The sequence below is a fragment of the Salvia splendens genome, chromosome 10 (assembly GCF_004379255.2).
Source record: "Salvia splendens isolate huo1 chromosome 10, SspV2, whole genome shotgun sequence".
NCBI classification, from domain to species: Eukaryota; Viridiplantae; Streptophyta; class Magnoliopsida; order Lamiales; family Lamiaceae; genus Salvia; species Salvia splendens.
The window spans coordinates 11,646,629-11,666,071 of record NC_056041.1 but is presented as its reverse complement, the minus strand read 5'-3'; the positions used below and the strand labels follow the sequence as shown (position 1 = coordinate 11,666,071).

At 37.7% G+C, this 19,443-nt stretch overlaps 2 protein-coding genes and 1 pseudogene across 2 annotated transcripts; 1 reads left to right on the top strand and 2 right to left on the bottom strand.

The window, feature by feature from the left end:
* Nucleotides 1–2,984: 2,984 nt before the first annotated feature.
* Nucleotides 2,985–7,307, bottom strand: LOC121752611 (annotated as a pseudogene).
* Nucleotides 7,308–7,422: 115 nt separating this feature from the next.
* Nucleotides 7,423–9,565, top strand: LOC121752089 (RNA polymerase II subunit A C-terminal domain phosphatase SSU72-like). Its single transcript, XM_042146971.1, has 4 exons — nt 7,423–7,765; nt 8,277–8,422; nt 9,022–9,140; nt 9,217–9,565. The coding sequence occupies exons 1-4, from the start codon at nt 7,551–7,553 to the stop codon at nt 9,316–9,318; spliced, it is 582 nt and encodes a 193-aa protein (XP_042002905.1). The 5' UTR covers nt 7,423–7,550; the 3' UTR covers nt 9,319–9,565.
* A 467-nt stretch (nt 9,566–10,032) lies between these two features.
* LOC121751974 (regulator of nonsense transcripts UPF2-like) lies at nt 10,033–19,173 on the bottom strand. Its single transcript, XM_042146818.1, has 17 exons — nt 18,996–19,173; nt 18,618–18,705; nt 17,969–18,171; nt 17,247–17,591; nt 16,580–16,684; nt 16,345–16,472; nt 15,977–16,153; nt 15,810–15,891; nt 15,144–15,431; nt 14,839–15,036; nt 14,647–14,748; nt 14,064–14,315; nt 13,766–13,984; nt 13,386–13,556; nt 12,480–12,665; nt 11,111–11,572; nt 10,033–10,892 (listed from the first exon to the last, which is right to left on the bottom strand). The coding sequence occupies exons 1-17, from the start codon at nt 19,056–19,058 to the stop codon at nt 10,395–10,397; spliced, it is 3,567 nt and encodes a 1,188-aa protein (XP_042002752.1). The 5' UTR covers nt 19,059–19,173; the 3' UTR covers nt 10,033–10,394.
* Nucleotides 19,174–19,443: the final 270 nt, after the last annotated feature.

The window sequence follows — 19,443 nt, the reverse complement described above, 5'->3', positions numbered from 1 at the left end:
CCGATTCGACACCCCCACAAAACTTTTGGGAATCCTTCACCACGAGATAGGCCTCCCACTGGTCGAAATTTTTGAACTTCAAGGATCTGTCGGGGTACTGCGCAAAGGCACGGTTCTTCACATCCTCCTCGGACATACTGATGGTTGCCTGGCGGAGATTGTTTTGGTAGAGGCCGGCAAATCGACTAAGCTTAGGCCTCAACCGCTCCCACTGTTTCCGGCATTGTTCGGGAATGCGACACTTCGCCCCAACCGGTTTGTATGTGAGGTAGGCTTCAGCGAGGCGATGCCACAGTCTGTCAATATGCTGGTTAGCACCGACATAGGGATCCTCGACTATTGAAACCCAAGCCTTCGCAAGCGCGACGTTTTCCCATACTCTCCAGACCGTCCTCTTTCCCGTCTCCTCCTCACCCTCCTCATCTGCCACAGTTGGCGAGGAAGAGCCCGTGGCTTTCCCCTTGCCCTTGCCCCTGCCACGGCCCTTGCCCCTACCCCTGCCCCTTGCCGCTGTCCCCACATCATCGGGAGTCTCCCTGACTGGAGATAGCCCCAACTCCTCAAAAGAGAAAGTTTCCATGCCGGTGATCTGAGTCTCCTGAACAAAACTGGAGGGGGAATCAGTAGACAACATATCGATAACTGGGCGATAGACATTCTCCGCAAGTGGTTCAGGGCCCCTGCCACCCCCTCCCCCAGGCATGGTCTGCATCATCTCCGGCATCATCCCACCCATCCCCATCATATTTGGGGTCATGCCCCCATCCCTATCCCCATCATATTTGGGGTCATGCCCCCCATCCCCGCTGCCCTGGGCATCATACTACCCATACCACCCATCCCACTCATCCAATTATACATATTGAAGTACGAGGACATCATACCACCCATCCCACCCATTCCACCCATCCTACACGCCATTTGGGACTGCATCCCCGACATTGCAGGAACCGTTGTCGCATTTCCGCTAGAGTTTCCCTCCAGTTCGGCGGGAAACGTCGGAGTCTGCGACTCGCTCGTGGCGGGGGAGTTCATGTCGTTCTCCATTAAGTAGAAATGAAATTTGTAGTAAAAGAAGAGAGAAACTTGTTAACACAAGTGGTGCGAATGAAATGAAGTTCAACGAGCCGTATATATAGAGTTTAAAAATAAATAAATACCGGACGTCCCGGACGTCCGACACATGCCACAATGGCGGTCGTCCGCCCGCCCGTCGCCCGGACGTCCGAGGACATACGACGTCCATACGGGACATCCGTATCCGAGTGCCTTCGTTACAATGGCGGACGTCTTGGTCGCCCGTCGCGGATGTCCGACCGGACGTCCGCCATTGGAAATGCTGCTCCTAACAGTAATGCGGATATCCCGGCGGACATCCAAAAACACCTCATGTCATGTCATACGGATATCCCACTGCACAGGGGCGGACATCTCCAAGGACATCCCGACGGACTTTCCACAATAAAAAAAAATTAATGCAATAATCGGGACGTCCGCGCCGAGGGAGTCAACGCAATGGCGGACGTCCGCACGGACTCTGGTGTCCGCAGCGGATGTCCGTATCCGTGCCTCCCTTGCACAATGGCGGACGTCCCGCGCGGACTTCCGGCACACCAATCGAAATTCCGCTGGAACGGTCGCCATTGATGATGCTCTAAATGCATTTTGCTTGTCCGAACAAGAAATTAAATTTATTTATTTATTTATAGTTACGCCATCCACCTAAAAAACGTGACCACTGAGTGCGACTTCTGTGGATTATTTTTTTCAATAATTATTTTTCTCTCATTCATCTTTTTTTATATTAATAGGTTAAATATATTGGCTTCATTATTAAAAATTAGTGTATAATTTACAGTTTAATTTTCGGTTTGTAATTCCAACTTCAATATACTCTTTGCACTTTGAGGAATTAAAATTTTATTCAGATTAAACAATTTATGCTTAAAGTATGATTAAATACAAAATATTATCTTCTACTGTATTATAAAATCGTTTATCATTCATTCCAATACGTCACACGCACATTTTATAACTCCGGTTGCTATTTTGTGTGTTTGTTATAGGATAAGAATTTATTAAATGAACTTTCAGTATCTTTCCTATCTTAAAACGAGAAACGCTTTACATTTTTTCCATTTTTATTATCTATATATGAAAAAAAAAGTTATAATGAAGTTACAATTTTCTTCTCAGTGATTCAATAGTTATTCAAGAGGTGTGTGTAATGCCAATTTCTTGAGATGGCTAATCATTCATCGAACCAATCTTCAACTAGTTTGACGAAACTTGAATACTTGAATTACCAAAAACTCATAAATATTACTCCCTTCGTCCCACTTTAGGAATCGCAGTTTACCATTTTGGATGTCCTACTTTAGGGGTTCCGGTTGGAATATTCCAAAAATGGTAATAAGCCTCACAATTCACTAATAATTTATTATAAAACTATTATATAAAAGTATGACTTATATTCCACTGTCTTTTTCACTAACTCTCAAATGAGACTTCTAGAATGGAACGGATGAAGTATTCGCCTAAAGTGCAAGATGACTTTGTTACTAATATTTGTTATAAAGTGGTGTATGGTCTTGCCATTCAGTCATCCTTCATGAAAGCAAAGGTAGTGTATGATTATATCAAACTCTCATCCCTTAATTAGTATATAGTATATCCTTTATTTTCTTCTATTTAGTAGCCTATAAAATTCTACCCTCAGGCCCATAAAACTGCCCTAAAGCCCGCTCAAGTCCAAAACTTCTACCCTTGATTGATGGAAAATTATCCTTGGACATTTTTTTGTAGTGAATATATTTATACTCTAGAAAAGAAGTGCATCTTTGTGAACATATTTGCAAAACACATTCAATGCCTTGCGTATTTCACAATCTACTATGTTTCTTCTTTTTCATAATAATAAATCTCTACATATAGATTTAACTTGGCTATATATTTTCTTACAATATAATCTAGCTTTGAACATTTTACATATCTGAAAGAAGCTGGTTGGACCTGGACCTACTCCACCTATGTAAAACCTGACCATACACATCATAAAATGCAATTTCCATATCAGAACTTGTGAGTTGAACTGACATGAAGCCTTGCCCACCGTAGAAGAATTTTAGGTTTTCATGGCTTAAATTTTTAAGATCTCCCCTCCAAGCTTTTGAACCGGCACCGCTTGTTAAAAACTGAATTGGGCTGTAAATCAATTCCAAAATTTATTAAATTAAAGTTACAAATTTGATATTCTATTTCTACTTTATAATTAAAATAGAAGTTGGTGTCACACCTTTCGTCGTCACTGATTTGTTGATCATGGCCGTTCATGTAGAGGTCTGCCCCATTGGCCTGATTTTCCCATTCAAAAGTTCAAGTTTTTATTATAATATTTTACGAGGGTGAGATTCGCAAGGCGTAAAGTGTCCAGAGAAGGCGGAATTCTTATCACCCGGTCGGGTGAATTCTTAGTTGCAAAAATCCACCCGGCCGGGTGGTTCAACTCTAACTGCAACTCGGCAGTTTTTGGACGGTTTTGAAGAGGGAATTAAAGGACGAATCTAGAGAAGCAGTTGGGGGGGAGCAAAAAATTGAGAAGGGAAGAGACGAATTGGGATGAAGAAGGGAGGAGGATCCGGCATCCAATCTTCATCATCTCGGAGACGGACTACCGCCGGCTATCGGGGAACACCATTAGTCTACGGTTTTTCTTCTTTAGCATGTGTGGCTAGTTTGTCTTCATTGCTCCTAACACTAGTAGGATGAATTGATTGTAGAGATTTTATATTTAATCATTAGCTTTGATTTTTGTCTATGGTTCAGATTTTATATATGCTATGTTTTGATGCATCTAATGTAGTATATTTTTCGCATCTTTCTAATGTCTCTTTAACTTGGAAATTGGATGATAATATAGATGAAAAACTTATGAATTTTACCTTATTCAGAGAAAAATGCATAAGTGAATATTGATGTAAAAAAGTCTTCAAAGTTGAATTAATACTTACTACGCTTCCGTGGGAGTTTAGTTTGATGAGAAGAAGTTATGTGTTAAGTGTTCAGCTAACCATAATATTTGTTGACTTTGAGAAGTTAGTCTAGTATTTACTGCACTTCCGCGGGAATGATAGTATAATGAGTAGGTACTTTTGGCTATGTGTTGAGATTTTTTAGCTTAATTGAAAATTAAGATGTATTTTTGGCCACTCATTCATAACATTTTTGAAATGTCAACTGCAAATAGATTATGTCAACTCGAGGGTATTATCGTCAATAGCCTGCACATCAAATGTCAACAACTTATAGTTGACATTATATGTGTATAGTTGACATGATTTGTATATGCAGTTGACATTATATGTGTGTAGTTGATGCGAAGCATATTTCCTATATTTTTTCCCTTAGACTACACATTTTTATGTTAATTATAACTCATCAAGTTGTGCTTTTATTGAAGTTTAGGAGAGTTGAAAGTTGAAAGTTCGCCGGAAATGCATGTTGGAGGATTACAGAACTTACACCCGGCCGGGTGAATTTCCAGATTCAAGACATCCGGTCGGGTGAAATATATAAAGCATGCGGAGTCCGGAGTCCACCACCCGCCCGGGTGAGTTGTACACCAACAAAATCCACCCGGTCGGGTGAGATTCGCAAGGCGTAAAGTGTCCAGAGAAGGCGGAATTCTTATCACCCGGTCGGGTGAATTCTTAGTTGCAAAAATCCACCCGGACGGGTGGTTCAACTCTAACTGCAACTCGGCAGTTTTTGGGACGGTTTTGAAGAGGGAATTAAAGGACGAATCTAGAGAAGCAGTTGGGGGGGGGAGCAAAAAATTGAGAAGGGAAGAGACGAATTGGGATGAAGAAGGGAGGAGGATCCGGCATCCAATCTTCATCATCTCGGAGACGGACTACCGCTGGCTATCGGGGAACACCATTAGTCTACGGTTTTTCTTCTTTAGCATGTGTGGCTAGTTTGTCTTCATTGCTCCTAACACTAGTAGGATGAATTGATTGTAGAGATTTTATATTTAATCATTAGCTTTGATTTTTGTCTATGGTTCAGATTTTATATATGCTATGTTTTGATGCATCTAATGTAGTATATTTTTCGCATCTTTCTAATGTCTCTTTAACTTGGAAATTGGATGATAATATAGATGAAAAACTTATGAATTTTACCTTATTCAGAGAAAAATGCATAAGTGAATATTGATGTAAAAAAGTCTTCAAAGTTGAATTAATACTTACTACGCTTCCGTGGGAGTTTAGTTTGATGAGAAGAAGTTATGTGTTAAGTGTTCAGCTAACCATAATATTTGTTGACTTTGAGAAGTTAGTCTAGTATTTACTGCGCTTCCGCGGGAATGATAGTCTAATGAGTAGGTACTTTTGGCTATGTGTTCAGCTAGTACTAGTACTATAATTCTGTAAGTATGTTAAGTACTTTTAGAGTGTAAAATTGATCATCATTCTCAATAGCGTATGAACTTGAATATAGAATCAATACAATAGTGATTCATCCGAATGTTGTTGGGAGCAATGTTCTTTATCTCTTGAGTTTCTCTATTTTCGTACTTTAGTTTTTAAATTTATTTTATTAATCTTGTCAATCTCAAGTTAAATAATCATACGCCTCCCTGTGATTCGACACTCTTTTACTACAACTACATCTGTACTCTTGCAGAAAGGTTGTAATTTTAGAGCTATTTGATTTACTTGTGTGTTATTAGTTCATTGTTATAAAAGCTCGAAAAATACACATCAGTAGTTGACATGAATTGTATATATAGTTGACATGGACTGTACACATAGTTGACATTATATGCGTAGTTGACAAAAGAAAATTTTAAAAAAATTAAAAAAATTAAAATTAAAAAAATATTTATTGAATAAAATGTACCATGAAATTACCATTCTGCCCTTTCATAATTAATTAATCTAAAAATATTTTCCATGTGGCAAATTCTGGACCACTCATTTAATAAAAATGAGTGGCTGATAATGCATCTCAATTCTCAATTGGGCTAAAAAAAATCTCAATTGATCACAACCCTACTAATAAATACATGTTTTATAATATAAATTAAATAGTATAATTTGAATTTTTGAGATACCTTTAAAACATAAATACATGTTTTATAATATAAATTAAATAGTATAATTTGAATTTTTGAGATACCTTTAAAACATAGGTAGTGTAGCTCTTTGTAGGGAATACACCACGCCAGTCATATATATGTTCTGGGTTTATGAAATAATCATTCACAAAAGGGGTCGTATCCAACACAAAAATCTCTGCGAATTCTGTTAAAATAACACCATCGTTTCAATATGAATAAAATAAGTACATCCATCATTTTCTCTCTTTTAAAACAATTTATTACCTGCATTAACCACGAAAGACCTTAAACAAAGCCATCTACTATCAATTTGCTGAAGAACTGGGCTCATTTGTGCAACTGCATCACCTCGGTAATCATGATTGCCTAAAACTGCATGTATCATTCACTAGAATTAAATTATTTTTCCAAAACTGAATTCGGTGAAGAAAAAGTACCAGAGTACCACGGTTTTTGGCTGTGTAAATGTTGGTAAAAGATTCTACAAAGGCAGGCCCCTTTCAATCCATTATCATAAAAGTTATCACCTGTTGAAATTACAAAATCTATATCTAATTCTTCTCCAATTCTTCCCATCTGCATGCACACATCAAATTCACTTACAATATATTTAGAGATATGTTAAAACACAAAATAGGCAATATTGAATGGATCAAAATCATGCATGATACAACTCATTTGAGACTATAATTTTTTAACACAAAGAGATTAAATAAAGAAAAAAAGAAAATATATAGAGAATAACCTGAAGTGCAACTTGAGATTGGTTATACTCTCCTTTTCTTCCCCAATCTCCAATAACCAAAAATTTGAGAGTGCCATCACCTTTTGTGGGTTGCTCAAATTTTGGAAATTTTGCAGAAATTTGGGCACAATTTAATGTGATCATCGCCAGCCAGAGGCCAAAAACAATCGTTTTCATGGTTTTCTTCGCAGACAAACCCCATTTCAAATAATTTCTCTGACTGACAAGAAAAGAGATGCTTATTTTCTTTTCTTTCAACAAAGAAATTTACAAAGGAAGAACGATAAAGAGAAGTTTTATTTTTGTATTTTTTATTAGGAAATGCATATATATAGAGACACTTTGATGTTACTGGCACACCGAGGTATATGCGAAGACGTGAAAATATTTTTAGAAGATAAAACACACAACGTACAATTTCCCTAACTATATTTATTTTTAGTGCTCTCCGCTAATATTATCAAAATATTTTAAATAAAATATTTGTACAAATAAATCTTACTTATTTTAGTAGTAGTACTAGTCTATTTCTAACATAATAAGAATGGGCCGAAGTCCTTGTTGGATAAGGTAAAATTGGGCCGGCCCGTTTTGGAAAACGAAACTTAGCATTTCAAATTACAATCACTTCAAAGAGAGAGAGAGAAGAAATCGGTGAATTGAGTGAGTGATCGATCGGAGATGAAGCTGCGACACGCGACGGTGTGCTCTTCGAACCAGAACAGGAGCATGGAGGCGCACTGGCTGCTCGAGAGAGAGGGCTTCGACGTAGCCTCGTACGGAACTGGGCAGCACGTTAAGCTTCCTGGGCCCTCCCTTAGAGAACCCAACGTCTACGATTTCGGCACCCCCTACAAGCAAATGTTCGACGACCTCCGCCGCAAAGACCCCGAATTGTAACCCTTCTTTTCTTTTTCTCACTAATTTTTGGTTGATTAGCTGCAAAATCGGCGAATTCTAGTTCATCATGTGCTAAAAGCCCTTTTCCCCCATCAGTTCCCATACTTTTCATTCCTATATTTTGTGAAAAAAGTAGATTTTTTTGTGATACTGTCTGTTTGGCAACTTATGTGGCTCTGGATATTGGTATATTACTGGATTTTCCCTATTTCGCTCTTTTTTGGGAGTTGCTTAGCTGTGAAATGAAATACTGAAGGGTTTTTTTTTGTAGCTTCATAAATACTAAGAAATATGGATTATATCAATAGATGTGTGTATCTAAGTTATTTGGTGGGCCAGTCTGGTGGAGTAATATAGTATTCCGGAGCAGATGTTGTGAACTTGATGCTTAATATCCCACCGATATCTCAATGAACCAATGGACATAGATATACGTGCTCATGTTAGCTTAAATGTTTTTGTCTTTATATTTCAGTATTTCAGCCTCATATATTTGAAACTGTACAGATATCGGCGAAATGGAATACTACCAATGCTCAAGAGGAACTTATCAGTAAAAACTGCCCCTCAGCGTTGGCAAGAAAATGCTGCAGATGGCACATTTGACGTCGTACTTACGTTCGAAGAAAAAGTTTTTGATATGGTTCTTGAAGGTTAGTAAATCTAAGCAGACTGCCTGGTTTTGTCCTTATAATCGTGAAGTTTATTTTATAAATGAACAATTTACAAGTTGAAAGCTTTATTTTGGATGTGAAAGTATTACTCCACAATCAAAATTCTTGCGAAAACAAGAGATATGTTTGTAGGAATTAAATATTTTAGATATTTTGATTTGATACTTGAACTGAATATGCTCATGAATTGTGTAATGTAATCGAACATTTATTTCAGAGCTTATTATGTTTATGTGTGCTGCCTGGAAGTGAATTTCTATAGTTTGTTAGACCTGGTGACTTGAGGTCTCTGGTAATATATCTGTTCTTTCCTACTGCATTGATGATGGGAACAAAGACAACATAAGACCCCTATAAGTGGGCAGTTAAACAGTTAACATGTCATGTGTAACTTGACATCATTGATCATACCAGTATATATTTTCTTTTGCTGATATGGAAAATTCACATCCACCAACTCATTGATTCCCTAGATGCAAGTATTAAACAAATTAGTTCTGGAGATGGTTGCTTTCTTTCATATATTCAAAAATCTCTCTCTGTACTCGATCAGCTGAATGTATGTGCACATATGGCAGATCTCCATAATCGGAAGCATGTGCTTTTGAAGCCTGTTTTAGTCATCAACTTGGAAGTAAAAGATAATCACGAGGAGGCAGCAATTGGTGGCCGGCTTGCGCTACAATTATGTCAAGAGGTACACACTTGTTGCCATCCAGAGATTGGACACAGTAGTTTTAGCTGTTTAAAATATTCAATGCAATAATATGCAGATCGAGCCTGCTGGAAATTGGGAGGAATGTGTTGACGATCTCATTATGAACTTTGAGAGACAAAACCACAGGAAGCTCGTCTACAGCATCTCATACTACTGATCACGTTTTGGCTGATAGTGACGAGTCATGAGCAGGGAAGATTGGCTAGGAACATAGCAACCAAGTGGAGCTTTGAGATATCTGCTCGAGCCAAGATTTCTCACTTGGGTTTAAATCTTCTCTGTTAAATTGTATTTCTGATCGGCTTATCACAAGCAGTGGTATGTGTACAAAAATGCTGCTTTTTCTAGGGGCCAGCAAGATTGATATGAAACTGATTGAAATACTAATCCAATTAAATTTAACTGCTGATGTTTCGAACTTTGATAATTCTTTATTATTGATATAATCTAAAAAAGAACAAGTGTCCACTTTGGCTTGGGTAATAATTTAGACAGACAATTGTTTGTAAACTACAAACTTTACGTCAATTTAACGTTTTGCATATTACAAAAAGTTAAGTTATACTAGTTGACTTTGATTTTACAGGATTTAAGGTTCATAATTTGAGTTTTCTCGTGATGGTTAGGTTTTTTTAGTTAAATTTCAATATGTGTGCGTCATAATTATGCCACATGAGCAATGACACAATTTTAATTTAGTAGAAATAAACTGAGCTCGATCGCTGAATCAAAACCACTATATCTAACAAGCATAATCTCTTGTTGTGAACGAAATTAGAGTTTGATCGAAGTTAGGGTTAGGTAATAATTTTACAAGCATAACTTCATCAGGTTCGAAAAATTTTGAGCGTAATCTTTCAAATACACAAAGTAAACACCCCAACGAGAATAGATTTTCTAAATGTCAGACACACATACATACATGCAAGAAACAATTTCGGCAGTGCAATTTAGGTAAAAAAAAAACCATCAGAAGCTACATGTTTCTTAAAACAAACCCAACTAAAGAAATCTCGATGCAACTGCCAAACACCATTGATCTTATATAACCTACCCTTTCTACAACCTCCGAACAATACGAGCCTAAATATCATTTCCAACTCTGCCAATCGCACTTCTTCACAATAAAGGCCCGGAATGCTGACTTGGGTAATCTTTCAGTCTTTTCACTTGTAAAGGACGATTAATATGGCTCGGGCAACTCATGCTCCTTTGCAGTGATTGTGAAAGAAACTATCTTCTCCTTCCATAGTAAACACCGGCACCAGAATGGTAAATATGCTGCCGATGGCGTGGCCCTCCAGACCTATGCTGTCCATCCCATGAATGGCCCCTGTTTGACACTCTACCTCCACTGTGAGATGAGTTTAGTGGCTGCATACCTCCGTTCAGTTCCTCCTCTTCCCTATCGTTGTATTCTAAGACAAGACGCTTTATGTCTTGTTTCTCTTCAAGCTCGGCTGCTTCCTTTTGCTTTGTGCTCTGCACGAGAGAGCAATCACGGGGGATATACATCTGCTTTGTCTGTTGCTTGTTACCACGCTTCACAAGCACCTTCACCTGGACTTCCTTGCTTCCACCAATCCCATCATCTGTTATCTCATCACCACTTTCACCTTCAGTTCCTCTTCCATGGTGTTCCTTGACCGAGCCCTCGAACAAATTCATGGGAATCATCATATTTATTGTCGGCCGTGAGCGCAACTCTAACTTTCTTGAATCCAAACTCTCCTGCATCCATTCAACAATCTACTTTAGTGGCACTAATTTGAGATTTTAGTCACAGTTTGATTTTCTGCAAAAATTGGAAAAGGTGCAAGTTGGAAAGACTTTTTTGTTTTCACAGTGCCACAAGTACCGCCATGTTTGACAAGGCAGGAATACAAATATGGGTTCTGGAGCATCCAACACAGGTTGACCCAAATGGAAAATAAATTAAAGAAGCTTGCCTGCATTAGAGCTCTCAGTTCCCGGTCAAAATCAGCCACCTCCTGTGGGTCTACCTTGGCTACCTTCTGCCTTACACGAACCTTATCATCGTCATCTGAAGCAGGATCCCTACCATCATCATATTCATCTTCACTTTCACCAACCTCATCTTGGTCAGTTTCATCATCATCATCACGACCAATATTCTCAGTGGTGCCACTTCCAGAGTCACTATCCGTCTCCCCAGCATCATCTTCGTGCACTTCACCATTTTCCTCAGTGCCATTACCAGTACTTTGTCCATTGACAGATAGAGTGCCTGAACTTGTCCTCCGTGGAGTTTTTTCTGAGTCCGAGTACTTTTCATTATGAGCTTTCTCTGAAACTCTACGTTCAAGTTCTTCAAGATCAGATAGAGCAACATTAACCTCCTCAAATGATGAATAACGGATCATCTTTGGCCTCAATTCAACAAATAAATCCTGAAAAGTAATTGCATTTGTAAGATCAGCTGAAATAAGTTACAAGTAAAGTACCTCATGTTACAGGATAGAGCTGTAATTGATGGGGAATATAATAGTCAAATATGCATTCTATTTAGACGATACGAACATCTTTTATTAAAATTAAGATGACTCAACTCAAGCTATAACACATATTATATGTAGCACTGGTGTATGACACCACTTGATCAGTAATACTATAACCTAAATGATTGACAAGGAAGGAGATATTAGCTAAATGGTTTCAAGAACCAAATGCTAATGACCATTTCAACTTCCCATTTTTATCCTATCCCAACACTCATGTAAGAAAATACTCCCTCCGTCCCCTTAAAAATAGAAATTCTTTCCTTTTTGCTCTGTCCCCGAAAAATAGAAACTTTCCTTTTTAGGATATTTCTTTCTATCTAATGAGGTGGGAGCCATTTTCCACTAACACACATTTCTTTCTATCTCTCTCTTACTTTACCAATTTGCATTAAAACCGTGCCATTTCAAAAGTTTCTATTATTAAGGGACATAGGGAGTATAAAATTAATTGAGAATACTATGGACATTGACATTCTAGTTTCCAAGGCAGCACATAAAATAAGTGTTTTTTGTTGTGTAATATCATGAGATAGGTAGTAATTAGCAGCTTTTCATGTCAACGGGCCAACTTTTATTCTGACACATAACCGTACTTGCTTTCATAAGTCTGTCTCCAAGGACAAAGCACAAAAATCTCTAAGGAGAACAATACACAAATGCACAAGTCTGTAGGGTTTTGACTTTGGTTTAGCTTGATCCGATGTTCATTTATTTGACATCAGGAAAAATGCAATTTAGATAAAGATAATGGTCCAGTCCAGACTTCACATAGAAATAACACAAGTTAGACACTGACCTGCAGATCAAATTCAACATCCAGGGGAAGGACACCTTTGCTCAGAATATACCTCTGGAAGTGTATCAAGAACCGATCAAGCTTCCTTTTTGATGAACCTCTATCAAAATAATGCCCACATGTCTCAAGAAGTATGATGACCATTCTCATACGAAAACAGTCCTCTGGAGGATCCAATGTATCATGCTAGTTTCATGAAATAAGGCAAACCAATCAATGTCGGCTTAAAATTTTGAAGTATTCTAGCAATGTAGATACAATATGATGATAGTACAAATAGCACTATAGCAGCAAGACAGATCTTATTCAACATGAATTCCAAACCCATGATCTAGCATGAAAAAAAATCTTATCATGTAGAGATATATAGCTAAGGCATCACAGTGACAATATTTGTGGTCTCTACCAAAAGGTTAGGACTAACTCAAGGGGCCAAGATGAGGCTTCAAATTGACAATGTCTTCCAGAAATTTGACAGACGACTAATTAAGGGACTAAGATAGATGTTTACTGAATTGACTTTCGATGCTTCACGAAATCACAATTAATGGATTGACATTTTTCAATAAATGAAACACATATATATAATATAATAGACCACTTAAAGTGCAAAAAAGCCACTATATTTGATTTCTTTCAAAAATAAATTATTTGCATTATAATTTTCTAAGAGTACATGACAGAATTTCTCATAAAACGATCACCAGAAAATATATCCAAACAAAACTTATTTCAAAACCATCAAAGCATCTTTTCATTTATTTATCAAAACTCAAAAGCAAATCACAGGAATAGCTTACATCAAACTCGTCAGAGCAAGATAAGGATAAAAAATCAGCCATACAAATGGTGACAGATTGAACATTATAAGTAATAAATATGTGGTTCGAAGTAACAACTCCATACCTCTGTCGTCCCATGTCCAAAAGAAAGAATTAGATAGAGCGTATCAAAAATGACAGATGAATCAACAAGTTCGTAGTTATACAGTTCCCCCAAGAAACGCATGTATGCAATCCGTTGTTGCTCCATTCCATATTCATTTAACTCTAGACCCACTCTAATTTCCTCCAAAACCTGAAGAGAAAGAGAATTTTATGTTGGATAATTTAGAGTAAGATTGTGAAAAATTTTATAGCTAAAATTTATGAATATACATCTGAAATTTAACCGATCAAAGCAACAGGGTGGATGGTACCTCAATCTATGTGATTGATTTGTTAATAGTGGAAAACCTAAATATAAAGATACAAAAGCTGCCAGAGTTCAGAAATCCGGGGACTAACCTCATCAACAACGGCAACTGCAAAGTCATCATGATAGCGACTCAGACCAGCAGTAAGTGATGCAATCAAATGAATCTGACCATATTTCCCTTTGTGAACCTTCAGAAAACACTTTAAAAGATACTCCTCACATTCACTCCAAGGTAGCTTGCGCAGTTGTCTTAGAACATGCTCGATGGAGGACTTATCAAGATCTGAGAAAAGTAGTTTCCTAATATACTGCAGAATATAGTAGATAGGGTTAGAACCATTTCTTCAATATTAGCATATTATTACAGCTGATGGAGAGCAAAATTACCTGATGTAAAGGAGGACGAACTTTGGAGACTCGTGCAGATCTTTCTGGTGGCTTACATAAGTAATAAGCATTTTCCACCAAGGTGCTTTGACGGGGATCCAAATTCTTAACATTTTTCAAGCGCATCAGTATCTCTAGCATGTTTGACATACGGACAGTGGTCTCAGGGGACCGGTAGAGAAAGCGGCCACACGTCTCAAGTAGATTGCAAGCGACATCTATATTATGGTGCGTGAAATCATCTAAACAAGCCTGCACCAAGAGAAAACCGACTCCCATAAATGGAAAAACTGTCTCAACCTGACATACGTGTTCAAATTATTGCAATGAAAAGCAGCAAAATTAGTGATATGCCAAAAGCCAACAGTCCCTATGTTCCATGCACTGCATCGAGCAAATTTTAGGAACTAAAGGGTTTATTATGTCCCAAATAGTGGAAGAGAAGACGACACAGCCACCAACCAGAGAAAAACATAGCTTCTGAGACGAAAAAGTTCCTCATACACCTATATAAGCTTGCTAGAGGAATGCAGATAATTATTCAACATGTACATTATATGAAAAACAATGTAATTTTCTGTACCTTTAGACAGGAAAAAACTAAGCTGGCAGGAGCAATTTTAAACTTGCAAAGTTCTCCAATAAATCGTATATTCCTGATTTTTGTTTCAATATTCATTTGATCCTGCAATATATTAAGAATAGGAGATAATGTGTAACCGGCAAGAATACAGTGTGGGTTCAAACTAAATACAAGTGAATCTGTTTAGATCACCTTCTTATTAATTAATGTATTGAACTCTTCCTCCAACAACAGTAAGAGCATGGATGCTACATCTCTCATACACGTAGACAGTGTAGCAACCATCCGTGAGTAGTACGCCAACAGCTCAAGAGATGTTCTTGGCACATTGAACAATACCCTCACGAGCTTTTTCCTAGTGGACTTTGAGTTAAGATAGCAAAACTCGACCTTGAAAATAAGAACGAATTCTGGTTAGAGATCCACCCTGACATCTAGATATCGTAAAACTAACCAATAAAAACAGAACAGTGCTTGGGAGGGAAGAGAAAATTTACTGTGAGCTGGTCAATCAGATCACGGCTAACACAGCTTGGAAGCCTATGCAGTAAAGCTTCAAGATTAGTTCCATCAAGACCTTTGGTTTTATCCTTTTCGATTTCTCCTCTTCCAGCATCCTTCTCCTTACCCTTCTCTTTGTCAGAGTCTTTGGCTTTCTCCTTGTCCTTTTCTTCTTTATCATTATCTTTGCCCTCTTTATCCTCTTGTACAATTGTAGAATCAGCAGGAACCTCGGGATTTTCTTGAATAACAACTTGACCTTTATCTGACTCAGGAGTCATATCCTTCAAAATCAATTACTATGTGAATGGACAACCATAAGTCTTGGTAACATTGTAGCATATTCTAAAGAATAACAAAGCATGGGCCTGAGAAACCCAAAATAGGTAAACCATCTGAATCTTAAATAGGGCCCTAGATATTATTGCATGAGAAAGGAAACACAACCTATGCAAACATGTCAAGGATAATACAACTAAGACCATTGTTCTGGTATGATTTTCACTAAAATTGTTTATAAGACATTCAATATCAAGGATTAAACCTTGGAATAAAAAGAAGGAATTTATAGAAGGACTACTAATATATGAACATGATGCATGCATGTGGTATTCCATAGTAAATGCAACTAATATCGGAGAGAAGTAGGGTCGAGTAGTTACAGCTGGCAGATCCTGGGTCTTCGAAGATTGTTCATTCGACTTCGATTCAACCTCTCCAAGCAAAACCGCAGGAACAAATGCTCTAATCAGGAAAACCAGTCAACAATTTTAGCCCCATTATTTCATTTTAAAGGACAAAAACAATAATCAATTCATAAATCAGCCACCTAAGATCTGGAAGGCACTCGTAGAAGGCTCTAGTATCATCATCATCCCACAGGGCTTCGAGAGTGGGAGAATCTTTGCTGGCAACAGGAGATGAAACATCCTCCCCTGATGTGACTCTGGTCGTATGACTATCCTCTGGCATCACAGGAGGTTGCATATCAAGTGCTTCTGCTAAACTACATAAGAAAAGATTGTAACAGTTCACAATTATAGGCAAAAACACTGAAGAAGCACTGATATAGGTGCCAAAAAAGAATGACAGGGGAAAACAAATGAGAATCCCTAAAAGAGTAAAGATATTGTATATAATATAACTAATGTATTATACATATGCAAGTTTTAGGAGGAATAGTGACAATTAACTCACGATGAGACGCCACGACTTAGAAGGTCATACGATTTCCGCAGCTTTTCATATGATGTGGCATTTTCCTCACTCAATTCACCTTTGGCATTCAAAATCTTTGCATTTTCATGCTCCATTTGGCGAAGTGACTACCATTCAGGAATTAAATAGATCAGACACATAGGCACAAATAAAATCAAGAACCTATAAATACAACAGGAATCTAACACCAATAACGGAACTTCAAAGTCCTTACAGCATGCTCAGATAGAAGAAGTTCCACAACAGCATCATAGTATGTCTGGAAAGCCTTCCGGAAGATTTTTTTCTGATCTGCCGTAATATTAAGTCTCTTAAGAAACTGTAAGTCACAGACACCAGCAAAATAAAGTAAATATAACTAGTTATAAATCTTAGGCACTCAATACCAAATTCATGCAAGTACTTATATGCAGTCAAAAGCAAGAATATGCTCTCAGACCATAGTTAAAAGTAACAAAGCAACGATCCAGATCCATCATAGTTCACAATATTATTGAATGGCTACCTTGACAAGAGATAGTTTGTGCATCAACAACTTCTTTGGCTAGTGAAAGCCATTGCATGACCATAGTTAGGGATGGGATACATTTCGAATGTGGAACCACGAATAAAGTGCAATTCAGTAAAACCCCACTATAGAATTTTATGCATGGCCAATTTAAGTATATATGATTCATCTTTATATATCACGAATGTACTTAACTGTACTGTATATTTGAGTCTCAGATTCAAGTTAATGAACAAATATCCTGGCGAAGTCTAATACTCATTTATAATTAGCTTAGTTAATATAGTAAGGCCTCAGCAGAACATAAGGTGTTAGACCACAAAATGTAACGCTAAAACTAGAAGGAAACCAATAACAAATGCAAAAGATGTACCTCTTCAAGAATATCTTGATCTGTTAATGGAAATCCAAGAAGAAACCTTCCTTGTCGAGCAAAACTAGCAAGAAGGGACAAATTTGTCTGTGTTGCATCACGATCCTTCAAATGCTCTGGGCTAGTAAGATCCTTAATGATGTTCACAAATATACCAGTATCTTCTATAACCCCAACAAAGTAAAGCTCCAAGAGAAGCTTCAAGGTACTCCGCTTCTTCATGGCTCTTGAATTTTTGTCTGCATCGAGATCCTCCACAGATTTTCCCAGTACAAAAACTTTTAAGAGACCTTGAACAAGACTAGGAGCAAATTCTTTGTACCTCTGATGGAGTAAAGAACAAATCTGGTGCAAGAATATTCTTGTTAGATCTATAGGTACCAGAGGGGAAAGAATGAAATAGACGTAAAGGATGAAAAGAGCTGCTATAGTATTAATAGACATAATTTAGGTTAAAATCTTAACTTCGATAAGTAAAAGAGAAACTGAAAATCCATCGCAGAGCAGCCTAGACTTAGTACTGAGTGTCTACAAGTTTAATAAATAGTAATTAAACTGTCTATAACAAGCCACTGTGGTATCATTGTCATGGGTGAGACAAATAGAACTCAAGACTCCAGACATGGCATAATCTTTTAGTAAATGAATTCAGGAGACATAATAAGAATATTAATAACTTTACAACAGAAGAATGCAAGGCAAGACAGCTAAACAATAACTACCTGTACAGCAGATTGTATATCAGCTGCTTTAAGCTTAGCATCACAAATCGCAGCTACGGCTTCACTAACAAATTTGCTTAAATTTACACCACGCAATTCATCCATTAGACCTTCTCGCTGCTCCTCATTGATTTGCTTTAATTTTTTAATGACTGCTGTATTGCGCTTGATGCTAGAGTCAAGTGTCCTGAGAAAGCCTGTATCTGAAATCGAAAAATAGCTATATCAGCAGTTAGGCAGTATGGAGAAGTTGTCCAGAATCTGAATTATAAAAAAAAAATACAAAAGTCATATAGCTAATTTGCATGACATCTTTAAATTTGATACATGTATGTTATGACTGCTAAGCTGGATAATAAAATCTTAGTATCTCAAGCATCAATCGTAGTCTCGATGGAACATCAGCAGGAATGAATATGCATATATAGTGGCACTTCACCGAGCCCCATGAAACCTTATTCACTTAATGTCATTCTAAAAAATTTGAACAGGCTAGCCTCCTACTATCAGTAATCTCGTGGCATATTCAAGTATTCAACAGTGGATAGAATAATATGGCATTTGAAAAATCCCAGGAGAATACTCAATATGAGAAGTTAAGGTGTAGAAATGTGAATTCAAGTCAATTTTTATCAGTGAGAGTACCAACCAGGCCTCTCGGGATTCAAATTACTCTGACGCAAAGCCATTTTCGCTTCAATGGATTTCTTAAATTCCTCAAGCCGGGCAATGGTTTCCTGCAACAAATAACTCTATCAGTAAACCCCCAAAATTAAAACTATACCATCTTTGAACAAGCAACAAAAATTACTTAATCTTCACCACCCATAATAAAAAAAATTAAGAGAAAAAGGAAAAAGGAAAACCTAAAGTAATACTGTCATTGATAAAGTAAGCTCTCAATTTAGTACAGAAATCGCAGCGAGGGTTTGTTTCAACAGAAAAGGGGACAGGAACAACTAGTACGAGTACGAGTAATTAAAAGAAATGGGGAATTGAAGGAAGAAGTGAAATGAAAAATTGTGACCTCGTCATCGGGTCTTCGCTCGTCGTCATGCTTCTCTTGTTGTTCTCCGTCACCGGGTTCCATCTTGTTAGAGAGATGGGAGAGGAGAGAGAAAGTGCGCGGGCGGGAGTGGAAGAGATCGACGTCGGGGTGGGATTGGGGGTGGAAGTTTGTGTAATTTGGAATTCTAAACTTCTAAATTGGATTTTAACAGGTGGTGTTGTTTGGCAACTATCTAAATTGAATTTGACTAAGACGGTGTTTGGGCGGACATCCACTAGGACATCCCAAAAACTCCTTCTGCCACGTCACTAGGACTTCCCATCCCACTGCCACGTCACTAGGACATCCCGTCCTATGTCCGCCCTTCCCACTAGGACATCCCGTAATAAAAAAATCACAATAATTTAATTACGTAAAAACGGAAATATAATTTTGACACGGAATACGGGAAATCAAAATACGGGCA